Source organism: Xiphophorus maculatus, chromosome 6, assembly GCF_002775205.1.
Source record: "Xiphophorus maculatus strain JP 163 A chromosome 6, X_maculatus-5.0-male, whole genome shotgun sequence".
In the NCBI taxonomy this organism is placed as follows: Eukaryota; Metazoa; Chordata; class Actinopteri; order Cyprinodontiformes; family Poeciliidae; genus Xiphophorus; species Xiphophorus maculatus.
The window spans coordinates 10,136,454-10,160,736 of record NC_036448.1 but is presented as its reverse complement, the minus strand read 5'-3'; the positions used below and the strand labels follow the sequence as shown (position 1 = coordinate 10,160,736).

Below are 24,283 nucleotides of genomic sequence, written 5' to 3'. Positions count from 1 at the left end.
ACTGAGTGTTGTTAATATTAGTGCTTAGTTAGGTGTGTTTACTGACGCAACAACAAACAAAGATAAATACTGTATGTCTCCACTCTGACCACCAGCCAGCTTCCCTCTACATCATTAATCACGATTTATTAATTTAGGAATTAAATTAAGAGTAATTTGCTTAACCCACAGAGTATTTCAGGGTTCTTTCCCTGTGACTTCAAGGTTCTTGTGAAGGTAAGCTCCAGCCACATCAAGTTTTTCCCTCTTGATTTTAAAGCTGGAGTTTATGGTGACGTGTTGCAACTAGTGAACCTTTCCGTGTCACTCAGAGGAAAAGTCACAGTGTCACTGCACTCTGACACTACTACCATGTTGTAAAAGGTAACTATATATGGGTAATGTAACCTCGGTCCAATAAAAGCTGAAGTTCTTGTGTAACAAACTACCAAGTGTGTGTCGAGCTGTTGAAACTCACAAGTCAGGCTCAAAACAGAAGCATCATTCTTACCATAACACTCCTTGCATGCGCTCATTTTTAATGTTTTAATAAAAAGATGAGATAAGTGTTGCTTGTACCTAACAGCTTCTGGAAAATATAGATAACCAATTCATGGAGTCAGTCACAGTTATTTCTGGAGGATATTAAAAGTTGTGGATTTTGAAAGATTTTGTATGAATTCATTAACAAAAGACTTATTCTACCACATAAAATCTAACCATCATTTATTAAATATTAAAAAATGCGTCCCCTGTGTTTTTGCCACTTTTCAGAAGCTTAAGCTATTCTGGTGTGAACTTTAAACTGGCCTGTTTGGCTAATTAACAAGAGAATATAAACACAGCCTGTTTTTATCTGTTTTATCAACCAGCTCCACAATGGCGCCCTGTCAGAAAGTTTGGTGTTGCAATGGTGATTTGTGCCGAGGAAGTAGTTAATTAACGACAGTATTACGCTTTTGGTTTATTGGGAAATGAAAGATGTAACAGTGACAGAAATGTCTTAAATTTAAGGGTGAAACAGAGTGTGATGAATTACAAAACTAGACAAAATGAATCTGGGGAGTATTCATACAGAGTTGAATAATGTAAAAACCAGGTTTCAGCCTTAAGATGTGAATTTGCAGACATATTAGACATTGCAATAAATTCCTTCCTTTTTTACAGAAGTGCACTGGCAACATTCGTTCTTTCCATGGTTTCCAGTTTTGGCTAAGCAGTTGCAGTAATTTTAACGCCCGCCGTGGCAAAACTACAAACCCCATGATGCCAAGAGGCAAACAGACCTGTCAAAACAAAGTGATCCCCATACATCCAGCGTTCTCTGAAAACCTGCTGGATTTCTGCAGCTGAAGCTGGCGTGTTTAGGCGTTTATAATCAAAACGCTCCTGTGACATTTTCCACTAGTAACTTTCTCCTCATGGGAAGCTGTAGATCTCCCTATACTGTAGAAGGACATTGATTTGTTGCAAACTAAATCAATAAACATGCCAGCGGCAAAACACTCCAGTCTCGGTTGACAAAGTTATGTTTAAGTTGCGAAAGCTGTCATCACGTCATTAGGTTTTGTTTTGTTTTTTTTAAAACTAATGTAGGTTTCAATTTTAATCCCCAAAAAGTCAAATATGTTACTGATACTCACAGAGACCGTGCAGAGAAAATAATAATAATTTAAAAAATGAATAAAAAATTGTTATGTTATGTTACACAAAATTATGGAATGTAAAATACTGTAGCATTAAAAAAAAAAACCAGGAACAATAATTATGCAGGGCTTTTGATTTTCTGATTCCAACTTTAGAAAAATAATATTTATTGGTTCTGTAAGGCCTTCTTTATGCTAACAAAGTGTTTCTGAGATTAAGTGCCATCTAATTGTTGCTGACATGACACTGTAGCTGTGATATCATGGAAATGTTCGCTGATAAAATTGTACCCAATGTGAATTGCTTGAGCACTTCTGCTGACTAGATGGGATTTCCCCCTTGATTCATCTTCACTGCTGACTAATAGCATCAAACCGGTACAGCAGAGGTAACAGGAAAGGTTATGCTAACAGAAAAAAAATGCTTATTAATTATTTTGTGAAACTTTTATTTAATGGACGTGCCACGGTGGTGTAGAGGATAGCGCGACCCATGTTTGGAGGCCTTGAGTCCTTGACGCGGACATCGTGGGTTCGACTCCCGGACCCGGCAATCTTTGCTGCATGTCTTTCCCCGTCTCCTTCCCCCTTTCCTGTCAGCCTACTTTTGTATAAGGGACACTAGAGCCCACAAAAAGACCCCCTGGAGGGGTGAAAAAAGATATATATAGAATTATTATTTTTTAAAATTTCATTATTCTATTTTCCGGGTGAATTTCTGCTTCAGATTACGATGCATGCATGCTTGCCCTCTTGTCTGGACACTTTACAACCGTCAGTCTGTTTCTTCTCGGCAGGGGGAAAAGCGACCTGCTGCAGTGGACATCTCGAAGAAACCCAAAACACCAAAGAAGAAGAAGCGAAAGGACCCCAACGAGCCAGTGAAGCCAGTGTCAGCCTACGCCTTGTTCTTCAGGGACACCCAGGCCAACATCAAGGCTCAGAACCCCAACGCCACCTTCGGAGAGGTGTCAAAGATCGTGGCCTCCATGTGGGACGGCCTGGGAGAGGAGCAGAAACAGGTAGAGCTGTTCTACTGGACTAAACCTTTTCACCACCTAGCAAAGAACTGGAATCACTTACACATCAAAGTAAAAAGCTTCAGTGTTTAAAGATTTTTCTTGAAATTGATGTATTTATGATTATACCATTATTCTTTAATTACTTTTTTCTTTATGTTTTCTGTTAGCCTGATTTTAGATTCCGCTCCAGTCGGGTATAATAGCTTATTATAGGAATGTCTTCAGTCAGAGGCTCCTTCAAATTCGCTGTAATACAGACTGCTGCAGGAGATCTTTCTTGCCAACAGCCACCAACATCTACAGTAACTCTGAAGAATTTGAATTACAGCAATATTTAATTTCCCTTTTGGGAAAAAGTATTTTTGAATTGAATTGAATAGCCACTGCAATAATTAACAATACAATTTTAATCAGAATACTTTTTTTTGTCAAATCTCTCACTAGGCCTGTTTACTTACTCTGAAATGTTTATATTCTATATTGACCTCAAAACATTTCTAAATTCAAGTTTTATAACAAACTGTGAATGCACCAGTTGACATTCAGCTTTCATCTTAAATGAACATAACCTAAAACTAGATATGGAAGTTTAAGATAAGATATAAAATTGTAAAAAAACAAACAATGTTAAAGCATATTCCATTAACACAAAACATAGATTATTGTGTTTTAACGTCAACCTCCCCGTGGGATTAGAAATGGAGATTAGCCACCTGGTTGTGACTTAATGTGTTTACATGTAAATGTTCATTAATATCTATTGTCCCATTCTTAAAAAATAATAAGCTCGAACTTCATCTTGAACTTCGGTAATTCCCAATCTCTGTTTGAGAGATTTTTTAGCAGCCATCATATGCTGTTGGAGCACTGTTACTCAAATGTTTCTGAAGCTGCTTCATACTTTTCTTGTGTCTCATTGTGCCTTTTACAACCGCCAGCATCAATGTGAGAAAAAACATGTTTATCCTATTCTGTCAACCATGAAAGGGAAACAAATGCAGACTGCGTGAGATGGGAAATGAGCAGCGACACGATGTTTGTGACAGGAATCAACAGTTTTGCAAAAAAAAAAAAAAAATCATAAACCATAAACTACAACAGTACCAGTGGGACTGTCAGTCATCGCTGCACAGGCAAAGCTCCTTTAAGTGACACATCAACTGAAATGAAAGTGTCGAGAATCAAAGAACTGCAGAGGGTGTTTTGGGAATGCATAATTAAAGTAATCTGCTATTAACATGTCAGTTTAACGAAATAAGCCCTTTGATGTTTAAACAAGAGTATTATGTTATTGTGGTGATTGAATCCAATTGTAATTTTGATATGTACAGCTGTAGCTCAGTTAAAGCTGTTTATGATGTTAATATATTGAACTGGGTCTCATGGTTCTGGTGGATGTTTGTGTTTCAGGTGTACAAGAAGAGGACAGAAACGGCTAAGAAAGAATATCTGAAACAACTGGCTGCCTACAGAGCCAGCCTCGTCTCACAGGTTATTACACCCATTCATTTACTCACAGCTTGCTGTGGCTAATTTCCAGTCTCCATTTCGTTTGTCATACATCTGAGCCGTTTCATAAACCTCTTGATTGTTAAGTCACAACTGACAAGCACTGCACCATTACCTAGCAACGCCAGCCAAGGCCAGCCTCTCACCTAGCAACTCAAGGAGCTGCAGCACGTTTGATCAGCTGGTTTTACCACTGTATGCGCCGTACAACGGCTGCTGGAAAAGACAACTGTTTTGTTGTTCACTTACCATTCAGAAACCACTCGCTGCATTCTTGCTGGTTGTGCAGGAGGCTCCACTTCTGCTTTTCAAAGATGGACAATTGTATAATTGTGCATTTGTTTGCAGACATTTTTGTGTGTGAGTGGAAATGTTGAGTTGGGGGGCGTGGCCAGCAGCAGCTCATTTGCATTTAAAGTGATAGAGCCCTAAAATAGTTCACTCTGATAGGAGCTCAAAATAAGCCGACTAAAATTTAATTATCTAAGAATGACTTTATGTGTAATGAACACATTTTGTGTAGCCCACAGACCTATGCTGTACCTGTTCAAGTGTGACATAAATCTTCCTGTTTTCTTTCCTGCAGAGTTACAGTGACCCCTCCGAGATGAAAGCCCCTCACTCTGCCTCCAACTCCTCCCCTTCACCTACCTCAATGTTCACACCCAAACCCTCAGTGTATCCCGGCCACCCAGGTCCACACGCTTCCCCCAGCTCAATCACCTCCCACCCCCACTCTCTCCCTTCCCACCAGCACCCGGGCATGTACATGTCGTACCCGCACCCCTCCCACTCCTCCAGCCCCGGTCTCGGCCCGCACATACCCCCTCCTCACCACCAGATCCATCCCCAACTTCAGGCTCTGTCCTCCAGAGGGACGGTGCCGCGGGCCAGTGTCCCCCACCAGGGAGCCCTGTCCCTGGGGAACGTGGCGGCGGCCTCCACCCCTCCTCTCCAGGTCAGCCCCCCCCTCCACAGTCAGGCGCACCTGGGCGGCCTGCACAGCCCGCACCATCAGCACCAGCATCTCGGTGGACACTCTCTGGGAATGACACACTCCCCTGCAATCACACAGGTCAGGCCCACTGAAAGTGTCGTTTTGTCGTTTTCTTTAATTAATTATCCTGTTATTTAAATTTCACTAGTTGTGTTTGTTAATAGTATCGGTCAAAAAACTGCAGATGTCGTTTTTGAATTGCTGATGAGGTTTGGGGGAAAAACTCGCTGACAGTCAGATCTATCTGGAATTAAAAACGTTGCATGCATACTGTAGAGACTTCTATGTGCACCCACTTCTTAAACTTAATCCCTTCATGACCCGTTTACCACTATGCAGAGTTTCTGTTGTGACTAAAACGAGAACTGAAAAGTGCTCAGATGATAATCTGCCATGTGACCGTGTCATTTTTGGAGGAAATCAATAATGATTTAAATAGAGATGATGCATTTTCGAATCCAATAAGTCCCATGACACACAGTGGTTGAAATACAAAAAAGATAATTCAGGGAATTAAAATGTTTAGCCTTTCTGTTACACTCTCTAAGTCTTGCTCTCTCTCACAGACAGAATTTGTCATGGACCTTTTTTTCCCCCAGATATTGTCTTGCATCTCTGCAATTTGTTTGACTTAGCTTTTAAACGCCTCACTGTTACTAAACCGTGAGTTTTCTTCGCCCACCCAATAAAACGAAATGCGGTGGAAATATTTTTCTGCATACATGTTAGACGTACTCACACAATGACCCATTTAACACAGTCCCGAGTTTCTGTCATGATTAAAACTAGAACGAGAAGTGAAAACGCAAAATAAAATCCTGCCCTTTGACCATGCATTCAATGCGCCTTCAAACAGAGGCGCACCAATTAATTAGTAAAAGATCGAAATGAGACGATTTTCGCTTAATCAGCTCCATGATCTGCGACTAAAATTTTTTTATTTTTTTGTCTTTTTAATGAAAACTACAAACTTCTACTGTTTTTGTTGTGTAAGTGCACCAAAAACAAAAAGCAGGTAACTTGATGCACTTTTACAAATTTAATAGAAATCAGGTAAAGGCTTGTGACACTAAGTGCACTTTCATGAAGATAATCTTGAAATAACCTAAATTTTTGGTTAGATCTGGACTGGACCGTTTATCACAAACCTGCAGGATATTTTGTTTAGTTTTTTTATGTGGTGTCGTCATCGTCAGAGATACAGGTTTTAGCAGGTCAGATCAAACAGCTATCTGGAAATTGTTAACAGTGAATCTTAGAGAGAGAAAAACTTGATGTTAGTCATAAAGGGTGATTTGGTAGCAGTAAAGCTGAGGGTGTTGGAGCCACCACCAAAGTACGCATCATTACTCTGAGCATCTTCCTTTCCATCACCGTTCTGTTTCCATCAATCTTGCTTAATTAAGACTTTTTGAGACGGGAATTCCTTTAAAGAGAAGCCCTGTGTGCACACGGTGACACAGATGCATTTTTACTCAGCAGCCGCAATGAGAACACTTTGTTTTTCTAGGTCAGGTGTTGTTACATTTCTGCTCGAACATCTTAGCAAATTTTTACAGTCAAAAAACTCTTGAAAATTGCAAATAGGTTTAGCTTGAAAAAAATCTCGTCCTGGTGCGACCTATCTGGAGATGCGTCCTGCTGTTGCCTTACAGGAAAAATAAACAAATTGTTGCTTTGATTTGCATTTGGTGGAGATAAATAAGAAAACAGGAATCAAAATAATGGAAGAAAATGGATCGGTGCATCAAGAATTTAGAACGCCGCATTAGCTCTGGGTCTCGGATGGCGACATGTACACGTCCTGGGTATTGTGTGGAGGAGCCTGGTAGCATCATTCATAACTCATGGCCCACACACTCACACACACATCTGCATTGTTTAGTCAGATAAATCGCCATGGCATCAGCCCAAAACTACAGCCTCATGATGCATTCAGTGGACTGGCAGGACTCCGTGTACGTCTTGAAGAAACTGCCAATATGCGTCTTTCATCCTGCTACCACTCTGTCTTCTATGTACTCACAACCTTTAAAAAGGGCACACACCTCCCAATTGCATAGACTTGATAACCAGATGAATGTGTGAGCTTATCAGGCTATACTTCAAATGGAAAATGTGTTTATCAGCCTCTTAAAGCGAAGGCCTGGCATCATATTTAGGGATTAGAGGAGGATGGTGGAGGAGATTCATAGGGTTTATAAAACAGTTCTACAACAGTAGCAACGAAATGCATAAAAGAAGCAACTTCAAGGTTCAATTGTTTGGTGACATCCGCTCAAAGTGGTCGGCAGAAAAACACAGATTGTGGATTTTGTTCTATTGCCATTGGATTTTTCTTCCTGGTGGTTTTACCACCTCAGTCGATGCCTTGTCAATCGGTGGAGGTGCACAGCCCTTCCATTGTGACAAAAATCTTAGTTCAGATAATAAATCAGCGCAGATAGCATTGTGGTAGGACTGCCAGGAACACAGAACTGGAAAATCTTACCCATTTGGTAAGTATTAAGAGTGCAGAAACACAATTATTACCTTGACTTTGGAGTTTTACAGGTTTGCCAAACTAAAAGGTCATGGAGGCTGTGGGGTAAGCTTAGTCTGGAGTAATTGGGACCTTGAAGAATTAATATTGTTTGTAATTAGCATTTTTCTCCATTTGACTTCAGTTTTGTATTGCCAGTGAAAATAAAAACATGATTGTGGCAGCGTTTGGGTTTTGCTTTATCTGATCTTTTTCTCAGACATCAACATTTCCTCCTATTTCCCTGCATGTCAGTCAGTTTCTTTGATATCTTATCAGTGATTATTTTGGTATCATTAAAAGATTTCTTCCTAATTAAGACAGTTTCAAGGAGATAACCTTATCGTATGTCACATTGAGAACTGAAACACACTGAATCTTACTTCCAATTGGACCAACTTTCTAGTTCCCTTTTAAATCCCTGATTCTCATAATCCCCCATCTCCTCAGTTTTAGAAAGAGTAAATAAAAAAAGGAAGGAAAAACGAGAAGAGACAGTGACCAAGCTCCAAACTTTTTTATGTTTTTTTTTTTTTTTTACTCTGGGTGAAGAGTGAGAACTGATGGGGGAAGGGAGGGAGGGAGAGACAAAGGAAGCAGATGGGGTCTTTGTGAAGGAGTAAAGGAGAAGAATTTGCTCGACAATAGATGAATAGGTGAGTTAGAGGAGGAGAGGGGGACAAGAGCGGGGGGAGAACTCAACCACCTGCTGTCCTCCCCTTTCTCCTCTTTCACTCACAACGCTCAGATTAACTTCCCTTTCACACCCTCTCTCCTTCTCCTCCCTGCACAAACACTGACGTCTGCACGTTGTCGTCGCACACCCTCGTTTCTCCGTCCCCGTTTCTCCTGAGTGTCCTCAGGTTGGAGAAATGTTCACCTCCTTCTCTGTCTCCTGCTCCACCTCCTGCATTTTCATCCTCCCTTTTACTCCGCCCACCTCCTTCACATATGATGAAATCGGCAAGATGCTCAATCCTCAGTAATTACCGCTGATGAACCTGTGATTGATTTGACTTCTTTTCACTTCGCTTACGTTGCGAACGTTTACATCCCTGTTCATCTGGAAGCCTCTTTTCTGAATCGGAAGGTTTTTAAGAACCGCTGATATAAAACTTCAGCTATGAACTAATTCAGGCTTAAGAAGATGATGATGAACACCTGCTCAATGACGCAGAAAAAAAAATCTAAAAAGTATGGCAACCATTTGCATTTAGCTCTTTTGACTCTGATGCAACTAAATAAAATCTGGTGAAAACAAATTACCTTTAGAAGTGACCTATGCAAATAGTGTCCATGTTTGTAATTCATCCTCAGTTTTAATATTACAACTATTCTGTGGAACCCTTGGTTGCAAAGCGTGAAAATTAATGTTCTTCATGCAATCTTAATTTGAGTTTTTCACAATTATGAGGAAAAAAAATAAGTCTCCAGATGTACAAAGCTGGAAGATACATACACAATAATTTAACAGCTGGAACTGGAAAGACTTGGTAATTCACGTGGACTGAATACAAATGAACACCAAACCTTTCTAGTTGCATTTATGAACTGTATCCCTTCCACTTAACTATTATTATTATATCCCAGTTGAAATATGTTGGCATTTACCGTTGTAACATCATAAAATGTGCAACAACTGTGAACACTTTTGCATGGCATTGCATATTTAAGCTATGTACTTAAATTTGTTTCCCATTTTAATCCTGTGGTGGGGCATGTGTTTACTTATACATGACCTCATCTCACACTTGTTTTGTTTTGCTGTTTCATTCCAGGGCTACCATCCTTCCCTCCAGTCTGACTACCAGTCAATGGGCGGAGCAATGCTGAATAGTGGAGCAGTAATGTCTCCATCAGTGGACTACCACCAGCTGGGCCGTCACACACCGAACCACCACCCTTCCTTGGACTGGAGCACTGAATACCATGGCAACGGGTTGGTATCAACACCACAGTTTACCGTGGGTTAACGTCTCTTCATCCTCAGAGATGTAGAAGTCCCAAGTATGAAACTATGTCTAGCATAATAGGCATGAAATAAATGTACTCAGTTTTAATAACACTGAAAAGGCCTCTTTGTGTCTTTATATAGAGTTGTGTAAGTTTAATGTTACCTCCTGTCACAGGATCATTGGCATACAACACATTTCAAACCTGAACCTTTATGATGGTCAAGTTTCATTTTGAATATTTTCAACTATAAAGCCAATAATACTTATTGAAGCTAATAAGGAAACAGTGAAAATGGCTGTACAACTGAAAAAAGGGAACCAAAGCAAACTTTAGTGGGCACCCACACCCCACCTTCTAGCTCCGCCCCTGCTTGGGTGAAATTTGACCGATTTTTCAAGAGGACGATCTACAAAAAATGGGATTTTTGGCTTGTTATATGTTTGAGAATGGTTACAGTCTTCTTATCACTCCTCAGAGATCTGCTGTATTAATCCGTTTCTCACTTTTTTGAGGTAGCAGAACCCCACATGCTTCATTTGTTCAATGTTTCCACTTCTCTTTGTCACATTTTCCTCTCATGGTGAAACCAACTTCTTTTCTTCAGACAGCCAGAAGTTTTTTTTTTACCCTTCTGTCATTTCCACCGATGTTAACCTTTTATGGAGGCAATTGAATAGAAAGTTTTGTCAAAATTATTTTATAAGTTTTTGTTCATTCATTTCTAAAGCTTATTTTCAACTTTTAAAAAGATCAGTAAGCACTTATCTTTAGAAAGATAAATCTTAGCTGATGATTGATCTCTTTGTTTTCCTCCAGAAGTCTTCAGAGAGACAAACCTTTGTATCTGAGCTAATCTCGGGACAAAACGGCACCAAATATGGACCCTTCTGCTGCCACAACGGAAACTCCAGCACTGAGTCGGGCCTGGTTCTGACCTAACGCCCAATCAAATCTCCAAACACGAATGGACTTGCAGCGGACTTGTCATCAAAGTGTGAACTAAAACTTGAATTCAGCACTTAAAAGAAAAAAAAAACCCAACCAGAAGAAAACCGAATGAGTTTGTATATATTACTACTATCTCTTTAAAGTATAGCAGTGTTTACAACGTGGCATAAGCATCTATTAATGGCTGTATCACTCACTGCGTAATTGTTCCCATTTCTGCTGAAAACAAGAGTGAATGAAAAGAGGTGGGTAGATCCTGTGCTGTGAACCACGCGGACTGGTGTACATACCCCCAACATTTGAATATTTTCTGTCTTTGCAGAAGTTTTTCATACCTAGTTTCTTGTTTCTACTGAGGACGGTGATTATAATCAGCGCCAGGAGGTTCTGTGGTAGACCATGTGTAAATTGCTGTAACATAATTGGTTAAATGGAAAAATTTAAAGCCAGCCTTTGCTTTTTTCTTTGAGCTGAAAGTCGCTGTGTTTTCTTTGCAGTCAAAGCCAAAAGAGCACAGCATTAAAAACGTAACAATATAAACCAAATATTACTCCAATTGTGTTTCCCTCCTCGGACTCTTAGCTTAAATGATGAGTCCAAGCGGCGTGGACTGAACTCCCACAGGTTTGGGTGACTCTGAAAAGGGAAGATATTGATTAAAACCCCAGTTTATGTTGCTTTATTAAAGATAAACAGAAGAGCCCCTCCGCCCCCTTAAAGATTTCTTTGCTTGTTTATCCAGGCTCTAAATGTGAATAAATGTCTAAGATGAAATAACTTTCATTGTTCTCTTGAAGAAATCTGAAATATTTTAGTCCCTGAAATGATAAAATGTTAAACATTTCCTGTTGATAAAAGAAGTACTCCTTTGTATGAAGCCAGCTTCTCCTCCTGGCATATGTCTGTTGATAATACGGCTTTGGATCCAAGAAAGTGTGAGGTGTTAATAAAGACCGCAGAGTGGCTGACTGGTTTGCATGGTCTCTTTTATCATCTCTATTTCTCTGTGCTCAGAGACTATTTAAAAAAAAAAAAACTGTAACTATTGCCGGGTTGGCTGTGTTTTCATTTTTTATTTTTTATCAAACTGCGGTTTGTTTTTGTGTTGAGGATAATGGAAAGAGGCATCTCTCTGTTGCTCTATATCTCTTTGTATTCATGTGTTTTATTTTGGCAGATGAAAGGACTCTGGGCATCAACCATGAAGATTTTCTTATTTTTAGATTCTAATAATGTGTTTGAGAATAAAGTCGATGCTGCACTGATGTGCAGTCATTACTTCAAAACATTGTTTCCTGTTGTTTATTGCTGAATAGTTGGCAATACCTTTATCTGCCTGCAGCTGGATATTTGTACATAACCTTACTGCACCTGTACGCAGCAGCGATACCTTCTCCATTTGTGAGCAGTGCTTTGTGATTCAAAAAAATGCCTTTAATGTAGAGACAGGTTATAAAACAATGATTTATCGAACTGGATACAACAATAACAACGATAAAGCTATTCTTAAATATTCAAGAAGATGAACAATACATGTGGCCTATCAGAGGGTGCTGAAGAAGAGTACTGAAAACATAAAAGAGAAAGACGTAAACATAACTAATAAAATGTGAATAATCAACATACAATTGTAACCTCTAATGCAAAGGTTGCTGATTGTTGACAGTGGAAACCATTTTGAAGAAACAGAAGTAGTAAGAAACAACAGGAGTTGGTTTTGGACGTACCCCATCCCTGCAGGTAGATCACACAACAGCTGCAGCTCTGGACAAGCCGTGCCAGCCAACCATCCGTAACGGTTTCGGTCTTATCCCTTCCGCTCAAAGGCCAACATTTTCTGCGTTTAGCACATACACTTTAGGATCTCAAACTTTCTCAACAAGTGCCAGGAAGGCGAAAAATATTTACCACAGGTTTGGTTTCTCTTCCCCTGCCCCCACCAACACCAATTGGATATTTTTGGGCAGTTCGTCAATATCAAATGCACTTCCTCCATTCGCTGTTTTTTACTCAGATCTTTGCACACCCAAATTTAAAAAGGAAGCAATGATCTGAGCTGCTAGAGGATTTTTCTCTCTAGAGCTGTAGGCGGCCGGTTTGACGTTTTTTCTGGAAGAACCAGCCTCAGCTTCCTCCTTGGTGAGGAGCCTCCATCTTCTGACAGGTACTCCTGCTGCAAGAGAGCCGCCCCTCCAGCAGCTGGGGAGGATTCATCTGGTATGGACAGACTAGGAGCTGATTGATCCATTACAGACATACTGTCTGCCTTTTGACGTTCTCCTGATCCTCCTACCTGAGGTCCTTCAGTTTGAGCCACACCCTGAGGTGGCATATTGACAGACATTTTCTCCACTCTAGTTTCTGAGGTATCCCCCAAAGTCTCGTCTTGATCCTGTTCAGGGAGGTCGTCTTTAGTAGAGGGGGCTTGTGACTCAGTGGTCGATTGAATCGGTCCCTTTCCGGTTTGAAGGTCTTGACTGTGAGTTAGATCAAGCTTTGGTGCTGCTACAAATGCAGAACTGTCAACCTGCATCTGGCTGTAACCCAATACAACTGGATCATTAGCTGGGTTTGCTAAACTCAGGACAGGACCATCAGATGTTGAGGTAAGAAATGGAGCTGGGGGGTTTCCACCTGCTTGTAAAGGATTGACTTGTATCATCTTGGCTAGAAGAGGAGGATTTGAGGACCTGGTCGATACTGCAGGTAGTCTAGCGAAGCTTTCTGTGGCACCACCTGGAGCTATGTTAAGCCCACTGAGTGTTACACCAGGAGCAATGGGATTAACCAGACCATGGGTGAGCAGTGGATTGGATCCTGAGGACATGGTGTTGAGCAAAGCCTTCCCTGCTTGAAGAGACAGGGTGCTTCCAGTTAGCAGTGAGCCAGGTGAGTTTAGCAAGGAAAGGTTGGTAGAACGATTCCTGTCAGCTGGACTGAAGGAGAAGGGATGCTGGAAAGCCAGCTGAGCCCCACCCAATGCCAGTCCAGCACTCTGGTGCTGGAGAGTCTGAAGGTCTTGTGCAGAGACAGTGGCGCCGTCAGGCGGCTGGGAGATGTTTGGGTTCTTTTCCTGGTCACCTTCTGCGCTTTTATCTCTTTTAGATGTGCTGCGTTTTTGCTCTCCTTCATCTGCCTCCTCCGTTTTGGAGGACTTTCTCTTCTTCTCTCTACTACTCTTAGCTCTCTTACCAGATTTCTCTTCTCCTTCCTCCTCTTCGCCTTTTCCATGCCGTCTCTTCTCTTTACTCCTCTTGGAGCTTGTGTTCTTGGTGTGGCCATGCTCATTTTTCTTCCTCGGATGGACTTTGCTTTTTCTTAAGGGGTTTAAGTTCAATTTGACCTTCATCAAACGGCTGGACTGGACTTTGTGTCTCCTGTGGCTGCTTTTCTCGTTGTCTCTGGGAGTTGCCTCCTCCTGTTCCTCCTCCTCCAGACTTTCCTCGCCTCGATTAGTTCTTGAACGTGTCAGATCAAACTTTACATTTTTTGTCTCTCTTTTTAGCTCCGTGTTCATCTTTCTAAACGGCTCCCTCCTTACCTTGCCATTGAAATCATAGATGTCCATTTGGTTGGAGTGAGGCATCCTGTGTGTCATATTCTCCTCAGGTCTGGAGGTCCTGTGGCAATTCCTGCAGTGTGAAGTCTCATAACGTCTGCTCTTCGATTCATCATCAGTCCTGTGGTTGCCCATGTCACCATCAGCCTTGTAGGGTGGAAGATTGTCTGACGTTTCTCTCAGCAGATGAAAAGATGAGTCGGCGATGTGTGGAGGAACTTTGTTAGAGACATTCCAGCTGTAATTTTGTTGTTGAATAACTCCTCTCCTTCTCTCCTCTTCCACCATCATCCTTAATTTCCTTCTCTCCTGGACATCTCCAGCCTCAGGTCCTCCGTTTAACCACTTACCCTTTCTCATTTGGTCCGGCATCTTCCCATTAGTGTTGCAATGAGGGCAATGGACATTGCTACCATTTTCTTCAGCTCTGGACTTAGATGTATCTCTGTGGTGATCCATCCTTTCATTCAGCGTCATGGACTCTTTGCTCCATTGTTGACTGCTGTTGGCTTGCAAGACAAAATCCCTCATCTTCTCCCGATCTCCGAGTTGATCTACATGGTTAGCAGTTGTTCTGCCTTTGTCCAGTTCCTCCTTTGGTCTTTGGCTTTCTTTCTTCTTCTTCTTCCATTGAGAGACGTGGTAACAAATCAAGACTGCAAGCAGAGTCAAAGCGACTCCTCCTGCAGAGAAACACAACAGGAAACAATAAATGTTTACAACCACAATTTCGGGGGGATTCAGATTTGTTAGAGCATGTGATGTTTTACTGTGTATGACACTGACAACTATGTCTTTGATTATTTTACACCACAGCTCTCAATTCTTTACAGCAAGGACTGCTTTAGTAGATACTACACTTTCCAAGAACCAGGCCAGCTATTTTTTAAACAAGAGAGAATTGATCATTGAACAATACTAAGAAGGTCCTCGGTTTTTCTGTGGGGAGTTTGCATGTTTACCCCAGGAATGGGTTGGTTTTGTCTGTCTGGATTCTCTATCTTCCTTTCACAGTTCAAAATCGTTTACCTGTCTGGTATGTATTGATGATATTTTTTAAATCTCTGCCTGGCTGTCCAGTTTGGAAGCCGGGAAAAAGAGACGTTGAAGATGGGGATATGACTCTTGCCCATAATAAAAAAGAGATGGTTTGAACTGCCTCCTTCTCTCTCTGCTCTTTGGTTAAAAAAAAAGAAGTTAGAAAAAAAACCCTGGCAGATAAACAGCATCCAAAACCAGAGGGAATAATTGTCCAAAATTTGAACACCACGAGTGGCACAATTCTAGAAATCTAGAAGCTGCTGCAGTTTGTACCCATACCACTTTTCTGAGAGATTTCAAACCTGTTTGGGTACCACAAAAATGTCAGCCTAAGTACCAGCAGTCAGAGTTGCACCACAGTATGAGAAGCAACGAGGGAACCAGCTTTCCTTCCCTGCACCGATAAATATTCTGACCTAGGAAGCAGATGACTGCAGCTATGGCCAGGTCTCGAGCGTACTGCCGAGGGGCCACGCTGCCTCTCGCCTCTATCTGCACTGTGATGTTCTGATTGGACGGCACGCAGTTGGCTTCAGTCAGCTCCAGCACCGTGGTCACAGCCGGGTTGTCCGCACTCACACACACCATCCGACGGCCATTATACAGCGCCTGTAGGACAGGGGGAAGTATAGATGCTAGTTTTCAAGAAGCCTGTGGCCTGAGATCTTTATTGTTACAGGTAATGAGTTTACATGATGACATGGCGCATGCGCACCTTGTCCGGCTCCTGAATGAAGCTCGTCAGGACGGCAGCCAGCTCCAGCAGCTCGCACGTGCAGTTCCATGAATTGAGGTCCAGGTTCAGGTTCGACAGCCACACAAGATAGGAGAAAGCCTCGGGAGGAACTGAACTCAGACGGTTTCTGGAGAGATCCAGGCTCCTCAAGCTAACCAGACCTCGGAAGCTGAAAGCACAATACGTCGGACATATAACAGTACAGACCAAAAGTTTGGACACACCTTTTAATTCAATGAGTTTCCTTTATTTTCATGACTATTGACATTGTAGATTCACACTGAAGGCATCAAAACTATGAATAACACATGTGGAAATATGCACTAAACCAAAAAGTGTAAAACAACTGAAAATACCCCTTATATTCTAGTTTCTTCAAAGTAGCAACCTTTTGCTGTGATTACTGCTTTGCACACACTCTGCATTTTCTTGATGAGCTTCAAGAGGTCGTCACCTGGAATGGTTTTCACTTCATAGCTGTGCCCTGTCAGGTTAATAAGTGGGATTTCTTGCCTTATAAATAGTCATGAAAATAAAGAAAACCCATTGAATTAGAAGGTGTGTCCAAACTTTTGGTCTGTACTGTAAGATGATATAACTTGGGTGAACTTTAATATAATAAAAATCGCATTACCTGTTTCTGTCCAGAAAATCTATCAAATTATCCGAAAGATCCAGAGTCTCCAGACTCCTGAAGTCGTTCAGAGGAAAGGATCCAGGGTTCAGTCTGGTGACCAGGTTTCCCTCCAGCTTCAGGCTGAGCAGAGCCTTTGTGCCTGTAAACCAACCAGCCTGGATCTGCACACCAGCAAGAGGAGCACATTACTGCTTTGACGATTTAGCTCTGCAATGTGTCATTAAAGCCAACGAGAAGACGGGGCCTTCGCTTTCAGTCGCCATGAAATAAAATATTTGATTTGCGCCGTGAAGACACGCACCATGTCGATGTGATTGTGGCCCAGGGCAAGAACTTCCAGCTGGCTGAGATTGAGCAGCGCTCCACCCTGCAGAGCCTGGCTGGTCAGGAGGTTGTGGTCCAACAGCAAAGTGTGGAGGAAAGGCAGGTTTCTGAAGGCGTCCTCACTAAGCTCTGAGATGTGGTTGCTACTCAGACCTGCAGATGTGAAGGTTTACGCATCCTGTATTACTGATGTACACAAATGCAATGCGTAGCTCTACAAAAGTATTTGAATCACAATTTGTCATGCTACAAGCAAAAGCTTGAATGAATTGCATAAGTATTGAATGTGACAGCTCAACACAAAGTAGAGAAAATAGTAATTTCTATACTTTGTAATATAAATCAAATTCAGTTGGGCTTGATGAGCACTTGTGATCATATAGAGTTTTGAGTTTTTGCACAGATTCTCAGTTAGAGTAAGATCTGGATTTGAACTGAATCACTCTAATATAAGAATAGATTTTGGTTGTATGCTTAGTGCCACCTTCCTGCTGGACAAGAGAACATCTTCCATGTTTCAGGTCTTCTGTCTCTTCTCTTCTCCCCAAAGCATGATGCTGCCAGCTCTGTGAGTCAGCATGGGAAATGGTGCGCAGTTTAAAGTCCTAACTTATGTTTTGCTAGTGGGACTTCTTATCACTATTATCAACATATTTCTATCTGTATTTTTGTCCCAGTGAAACATCAACAACAACAACAACAAAGTCTCCACATTTTTCTGATGCTTATTCATGAAATAATCTCAAATCAGGTATGATTTCTCCCTTCACTTCACAATTATGCATAACCTGGCTTCTGTCTCTCGTGTAAAATCCCCCCACGTTGAAGTTTGTGATTGCAGGGAGACAAAATGTAAAAGAAACATGCTCAAAGAGTGTGACTGTTTCTGCAAGCTAGGGTCTGTGCATCCAACCCATCCACGTTTTGTACCGACCTATAACTGTGATGTTCCTGAGGTCAGACAGCGAGGCCGGCTGGACCACAGAGATGGAGCCCTCAGTTAGCAGCAGAGCCTGGGTCGAATTGGCAGCATCTGCTCAACGACACACACACACACACACACACAGCGGTGGCAGCCACACACTCCTCTAAAACAGCAGGACACTTGCGAAAGAAACGGTGTGAGTTGTACCAATGATGTCAGCAAGCCTTTGACAGATGACTGCATCCTCAGAGCAGACCGCACAAGAAACGGGACACGCTGGAACACGCTGGGCTTCGACGACTGGCAGCAGGAACATCAGCAAAACACCTGGACACAAATTCAGAAATCTGTTTTCTTTTCAGCAGAACTTCGTGACATTTTGCTGTGAATGCAGTCACTGGGCCAACTGAGAGTTCTCACAGGTCATGGTGTGCTACAGGAGATGCGACATGATGATAAGGCAGCATCTCTTCCACGTGGCTGTCACTCGATGCGGCTTCGTTATTGTGACCATCGTGTTTAATCTGAAAATACATCGTGAAAACGCTAAAAAGACGTCTTTGCACAACTAAGAGTGCAGAATATCTTGAAAACAAACCCGATGATGAAAGCTGATTAAAACCAACAAAGTATTTGCTAAAACTTTGGAAGATGATGTAGTTGAGGCTTTTATTTATGAAATAAAAGTGTGAAAATACAGACATTCTGTGTTTTCAGACATCATGGACTCTGTGTGTGTGTTATACTGCAGTTGTGCATGCATTTCTAAGATTTGAATATTCAAATCAAGCATTTAAACATTCAAGCAGGAGGGTATAGTCTGAGAAGGTTTCTGTTTTGTTGCTAGGCAGACAAACATGATGCTGAGTGATGGTTGACAGCCAAACACTGGGGCAGAGTGAGGCCTATCGGGTTTCTGCTGAAGAACCTTTGCTATCGGGCTGCATTTCCCCGAGCCGTCTGTTATGAAACAAGTTTGTGTTACGTCGCAGTACAGACTCTTACCAGAATCGGCCATCAGAACAACCACAGAAAAAAAAAGTGGCTTCTTTTATCGCAGAGCAACGTCTTTGGATCTTCGCACCACAGGAAATGTATTTGATCCTCCGATAAAACCCTGAACAGCTTTACTGACTCAGAGTCAGTCAGAGGTTAACAAATTCACCGTTGGCATGGATTTCATAGTGAATGGGAGATTATTTAGGTGGATTTTAAAAAAAACGTGTTAAATCTTAACATTTTTTGAATTTTAAATTAACAAGAATTTTCTCTCATCCACACATTTTTAAAATCATACATTCAGTCTCAATTAAGCACATAACCCCATTTAATATTAAATATTATTGAGCAAGTTAAAAATCATGGCATCATCTTTGACTAAAATATGATCGGTCTTCATTTAGATTGGTTGGTTTTTGGTCAAAATTGAACTTTTAAGCAAAATTCATACATTTTGAACCAAAAGGAAAAACTAACAACCACTAAGGATCAAATTGATCGTAAACTGAGAACGTGACCATAAAAAGTGAGGTCACTAAGTTTTACTTCAACATAGACTGAGATGGTGAGTAAGAAAAATACACACTTTAAAACTCAGTATATGGATATTTCCAGGTGAAATGCTTTCTGAATTTAATGCCTTAAGGCCAACGGAAACAAAGATTGAGCAATTTCACCAAAATTAGGAATAAGAACATCATGATGTCCAGCTGTCGAACACGGTGGTGGTTTTAGCTTTGACGCCTGTAGTACAGGTGTTTGACACAAATGAGTAGAATAATAAAGATGACATTTTACCAAATCCTCAAACTTCACATGAGATTAAACATGCAGATGATTACAACTTGGACACAGTCGGATGTTCCAAATCAGAATCCCAAAAGAAGCTTGTGAATGGTTAAAAACGTGTCGTTTCTCCATGGATACGTTTATTTTCATTTTGCTCGAAGCACGCCGCTCATGACGGCAGCATGTGGGAGTCGCTCTGCTACGTCAGTTCTGATTTGTTCTCTTTGTAGGCTTATGTTCTTAATTTTATTTTTATTTTCTTCTTGGATGAGGCATTGCATGTTTGAATCATTATTTCCTCTGGTTTTTAATGCAGTGCAACTGGAAAAACTTTTTACTATTACCTTTTTTCCCCCCTTTCAGACAGTTGTTATGATGCATAACAGTGTAGGAACAGTGCGCTGCTTTTACAACTTGGGAGCAGCTGACTACCATCTCGAAGCTCAAATATTACCTGAGGCACCAGAGGAGTAAACAAGGAGGCGTCATGGACCGAAGAGCAGAGAGAGAACGAGAAAATTCAAACCATGTCTTCCATCAAGCGCAATGCTTAAGGGACACATCCCAGACTCCAACATCTCTTCGTCCGGCTTTCTGACCGTACAGCTGAACAGAGACTTAAAGAGGAACAGCCAAAGCAAACGACGCGGATCAGCAGTGCTTGCCTGCAACAGATAGTGTCAACAAGGACATGTAACTGTGAAATATTATCTCTGCTGCCTCGATTTTGTGCTGTTATGAGAGAAATTCAGCAACAGTCTGCAGTCAGAAGCCTATTTAGCGTTGACGCGACACTGACTGCTACCTGGCGTCACTTCCTGTCCAGAGGGTCACCGTCCTTAACAACTTATTTGAAGGAGCTTGGATGATATGAGTCAATACATTTAATTTCCCTTTTAAGATAAATAAAGTGTTTTTGAATTGAACTAAGCTGAATTGAAGTGAATTAGAATTAGATAACCGGGGTGTTAAAGTAACGCATCGTAACCTTCCAGTCAAATTCCCTCCATGTCGGGCTGTTAGTTAATTTGTGTCCAGATCTAAATGTTTCTTCCCACTCTTCATTTGTTATTATTATATTAGCCTCCAGTTCCCACTTCTCCTTCATTTCCTTATTATTAACACTGGATTCATATTGCAGGCTTTTGTATAGTTTTGAGATCAGGCCTTTTGTTGATTCACCTTTTGCTATTGTTAATAACATTTTTTCAGCCTTGGTCATACCTGTTGAGATTTTTTGCCATTCACTATGATTCTGGAGATAATGTCTAAGTTGCAAGTATCTGTAAAAATCTGTTTTTTGTAGATTACCCGTTGGATTTGTTCAAAGGATTTCATTATTGATCCATGAAAAAGCTGTGCTATAAATACCAGTCCCCATTTTGTCCATCTCTCAAACCCTGTATCCATAGTAGCCGGGGTAAAATCTGGAATCTTCGCTATTTTTACAATTTTTGATATAGAGTCAGGAACATTTAATTTATTTTTTATTCTTGACCAAATGTTAATCGTTTCCTTAATCCAGCAATTTTGAATTTTGAGATTTCTTTGAACCCTCCTTGTTGTAAAGGGCAGTGACTCTAGGGACAGATTTGGGCAGGCTCTTTGCTCCATATCTCCCCATATTGTCTCTTGATCCTTTGCTAACCATAGAGCTATGGCTCTCAGTTGAGCAGCCCAATAATAATCCTTTAAATCAGGTAAACCTAACCCTCCATTACTCTTTGAGGACTGAAGTATTTTAAATTTGATTCTTGCCTTTTTATTTTGCCATACTTCTTTTTTTTTTTTTATCTGGTAGATTAGAGAAAAATTTCAAATGTGTTTATCCAGATTTCTGGAAAAAGAGTCATTATAGGAACATGCAAAATTAAGTTAGAAAATACTTAAAGTTCTACCTTAGTTTACTGGGGGGGAAAAAGAACAAGAAAATGGCCCCATCACACTATTGTGGTCATCTGCTGCCCATTTATGTTAAGGAAGCGTAAACAAGCAATTAGAGGATTAAACTGAAAAGCGGACTGGGCCCACATCTGCATGTCAGCACCTCAGCTGCACATGTAGAGGAAATACCAAAGCAACTCAGAAAGCTGTTTACGAGCTCTATAATTTTCTAATATAGTGGGTGGGGGAAGGAAACTGTTGTTAATTACCGTATGTCTAATTGGTAAAATAGGACTAAAATATAGTTACGTGCATCAGATGGGAGTCATAAAAAACACTCTGTAATGCATAGGTCTGACCATGATGTGCACATGCAGGATTATTTTTTTAAGGAGCCGTGAAAAGGATAAATACCACATGTTGAGGGGACAAGTTTTAGATTTAGCTGGGATTGTGCAAAAACTGACAGGACGATGCCCTGTCTGAAAGTTTGGCGCCAAAAGGAGGCTTTCAGCATGATGCCGATCCAGCGCAAGCTGCCAAAACATGACAGTTTCGAAAAGGGAAACAAAGAAAATGATACATCAGACGATTATGTTGCTTAATGCTAATCCAACCAAAAAGAAAAAAAAAACATCTTTGAGGCTTGTCTCCTTTACTAGAAAGCAGCTGGAAAAGGAAAAGGTCATAAAAAAAAATCCTAGAATTTTTCGTGACACATTTTATTTATGAAAAGAACATTTGAACTTTTTTTTAAAAAAAATCTAAGTTTGAATATTTTGTTGTGAGGTTTTGTAGGCTGACTTTTTATGAGGTCCTTACTTTTGGTTCAAACTGCAGAGTTGTACAGTTCTTGTTTTCACATCTTTGTTTCAATTTTTAAATTTGTTTTTCATCATTATCATCTTTTTATGTCCTCTGCACACCACCCCATTTTTTTCTTTTTCTTTTTTTTAAAGTTAAGCCCCAATTTCTACAGACCCCTTTCAGCTCCAGGTTGTAGAGTAATCTTTTATTTGACTAATGTGTTTCTTCTGACTGGAAGCAATCCTCTATCACAGATTTTGAGCCAGAGTCCGAACCTGAATCTGCTAGAATCTGTGGAAAGAGTTAAAGATTAGGATGACGTCAAGAAGCTCTGCTGTAGTGGCACTAAAGATTTTCCCACTGGTTATTGAGGAAGGAGTAATAATTTCCATATTGTTTTATGTTATCTTTATCTTTTCTTTTCATATCAGAAACAAACTTCTTAGTTTGAATGAAAGTAATATTTAGAAATGTACCAAGGGTATGAATAATTTGGGGTTTAATTGTATGCAAATATCTGGTTCGAGTTGTATTTGTGGGCATCTACAGCCGGTTTTGGCTGAGCTCAGTGGCTGTTCTGCAGCTTTGCCACTTTTTTTTTTTGTCATTTCCTGTAATGCAGACCTTTCTATAAGTTTTTCAGTCTTGTGGGTTTTTGGGGGATCTAAAAATCGACTGCCTGTCTTCATGTTGCCTGAATGCACTTCAAAAGCTCACCGGAGGCAAAGTTGTCTGTTTTTTTTTGTCTTCTTTCCTTTTTCAGCAAATCTCAAACAGGAAGTGAATTCACATTTGAAATCAGACTGAAAAATTACCGGTCTTTGGTAGCTTGGATGACATATTTCAGCCAAAAAGTATTTTATTTCTGATCTTTCATCAAATAAAAACATATTATATTTAGCTGATTAGTTATTTTTCACTTTACTAACAAGTATTAAGATTTCCAACAATTAGACAAGTGCTAGAACCTGCTCAGTTAATAATCTTTACGTCAACAAGTACTCAAGTATCGTAAACTGCAACATTCTTAAAATCGCGCTCTGATGGAAGCTGCTGAAAACTGCAGTTTGATTAGAAGCAAATGCAACGTTCGGGTTTTGCTCACCGCACTTTCTGAAAGCCTGAAAATAGTTTTTGTTGATTAGGTTTACTCTAGCTACAAGCTGTCAGATTTAAAGAGGCTCCAACATGATCTCAGTGACATCGACAATATTGCCAAAAAACATGAAACATTTCAGTTTTTTTTTTAACTAAGTAGAGCACTAGACCTAAAAATACAAGTGGTTTCTGCTCATAAATACGATATATAAATATAAGAAATAGTTTTTTTGTGCATGTGAGCCATCTTCTCCATTACCAAAGCCAATAAAGATCAGTGTTCAGGTTATTTTTGCAGGTCGTCATTTAAGAAGATACAAAGTCCTTACCTTTTTAATTAAAGCCCAAAGATTCCCTCCCTGCTGATGAACACTCGGCATGCCGCGTCCCCATCCTGCTCCGTGAGTGCGACACACACGCAGGTCTGACAGCTGCATTAAAACTCAAATTCCCTTCATCCACCGGTTGCCACGGAGACCTCAACATGTTCGGTGTGTTGATCTTGGGTTACCTGGTCACCTTCTGAGCATGCTCAGTAGAGCTTCATGTCACCTGAGAAACACAGGTGTCCTGTCTGAGTCAGAGTCTGGAGCGTTGCACCAAATGCTGACTTGTTTTGAGCGTCAGTCGTGTGTGACAGGTTCAGAACAAATCTGCAGAAAGCCTGTTTGTTTTATTAGTCTAATTTATTATTAATTCATTATTTACAGCGTATACGCCTGCTTCTGCTCCTGTTTTATGGAATAACTTACCTTTCCAGATTAGATCTGCCCACAGCCTGGACCATTTTAAATCGCTTCTTAAAACTCATTTTTACTCTTTGGCATTTAAATGATGTGTGATCTGTTTTGTCATTTGTGTTGTTGTTTTTGTGTTGTTGTTTTTGTACAGCACTTTGGTGCAGTC

General features: G+C 40.7%; 2 protein-coding genes across 4 annotated transcripts in view; one reads left to right on the top strand and one right to left on the bottom strand.

Annotated features, from left to right (window-relative positions):
- tox (thymocyte selection associated high mobility group box) overlaps positions 1 to 11,864 on the top strand; it is a 53,791-nt gene extending 41,927 nt beyond the window's left edge. Inside the window, exons 6-10 of one of the 2 annotated variants that reach the window (XM_023335861.1) lie at positions 2,423 to 2,647; positions 4,058 to 4,138; positions 4,743 to 5,231; positions 9,453 to 9,613; positions 10,450 to 11,864. In XM_023335861.1, coding sequence (XP_023191629.1) covers positions 2,423 to 2,647; positions 4,058 to 4,138; positions 4,743 to 5,231; positions 9,453 to 9,613; positions 10,450 to 10,483 — 990 coding nt within the window. In that variant the 3' untranslated portion in view covers positions 10,484 to 11,864. Of the gene's footprint in view, positions 1 to 2,422; positions 2,648 to 4,057; positions 4,139 to 4,742; positions 5,232 to 9,452; positions 9,614 to 10,446 lie in introns of both variants that reach the window. The other variant, XM_005797131.3, reaches the window with a different exon arrangement.
- Positions 11,865 to 12,035: 171 nt separating this feature from the next.
- Positions 12,036 to 24,212, bottom strand: lrrc53 (leucine rich repeat containing 53). 2 transcript variants are annotated; one of them, XM_023334906.1, is made up of 9 exons: positions 23,707 to 24,212; positions 18,221 to 18,324; positions 18,008 to 18,127; positions 17,810 to 17,908; positions 16,853 to 17,028; positions 16,549 to 16,712; positions 15,894 to 16,083; positions 15,595 to 15,787; positions 12,036 to 14,820 (listed from the first exon to the last, which is right to left on the bottom strand). In XM_023334906.1, exons 2-9 carry the CDS (start codon positions 18,225 to 18,227, stop codon positions 12,638 to 12,640), a joined length of 3,132 nt encoding a protein of 1,043 aa, XP_023190674.1. In that variant the 5' UTR covers positions 18,228 to 18,324; positions 23,707 to 24,212; the 3' UTR covers positions 12,036 to 12,637. The 2 variants fall into 2 exon arrangements, with proteins under 2 accessions (XP_023190674.1, XP_023190675.1); XM_023334907.1 differs by lacking the exon at positions 23,707 to 24,212 and having other exon boundaries at positions 18,221 to 22,179.
- Positions 24,213 to 24,283: the final 71 nt, after the last annotated feature.

Excerpts from the sequence above, each read along its gene's own strand:
- lrrc53 (XM_023334906.1), bottom strand. Across the intron at positions 16,084-16,548 it reads GATTTTCTGGACAGAAACAG|CTTCCGAGGTCTGGTTAGCT; the intron begins GTAATGCGATTT and ends TTGTGCTTTCAG. Across the intron at positions 14,821-15,594 it reads TGCAGTCATCTGCTTCCTAG|GAGGAGTCGCTTTGACTCTG; the intron begins GTCAGAATATTT and ends GTTTCTCTGCAG.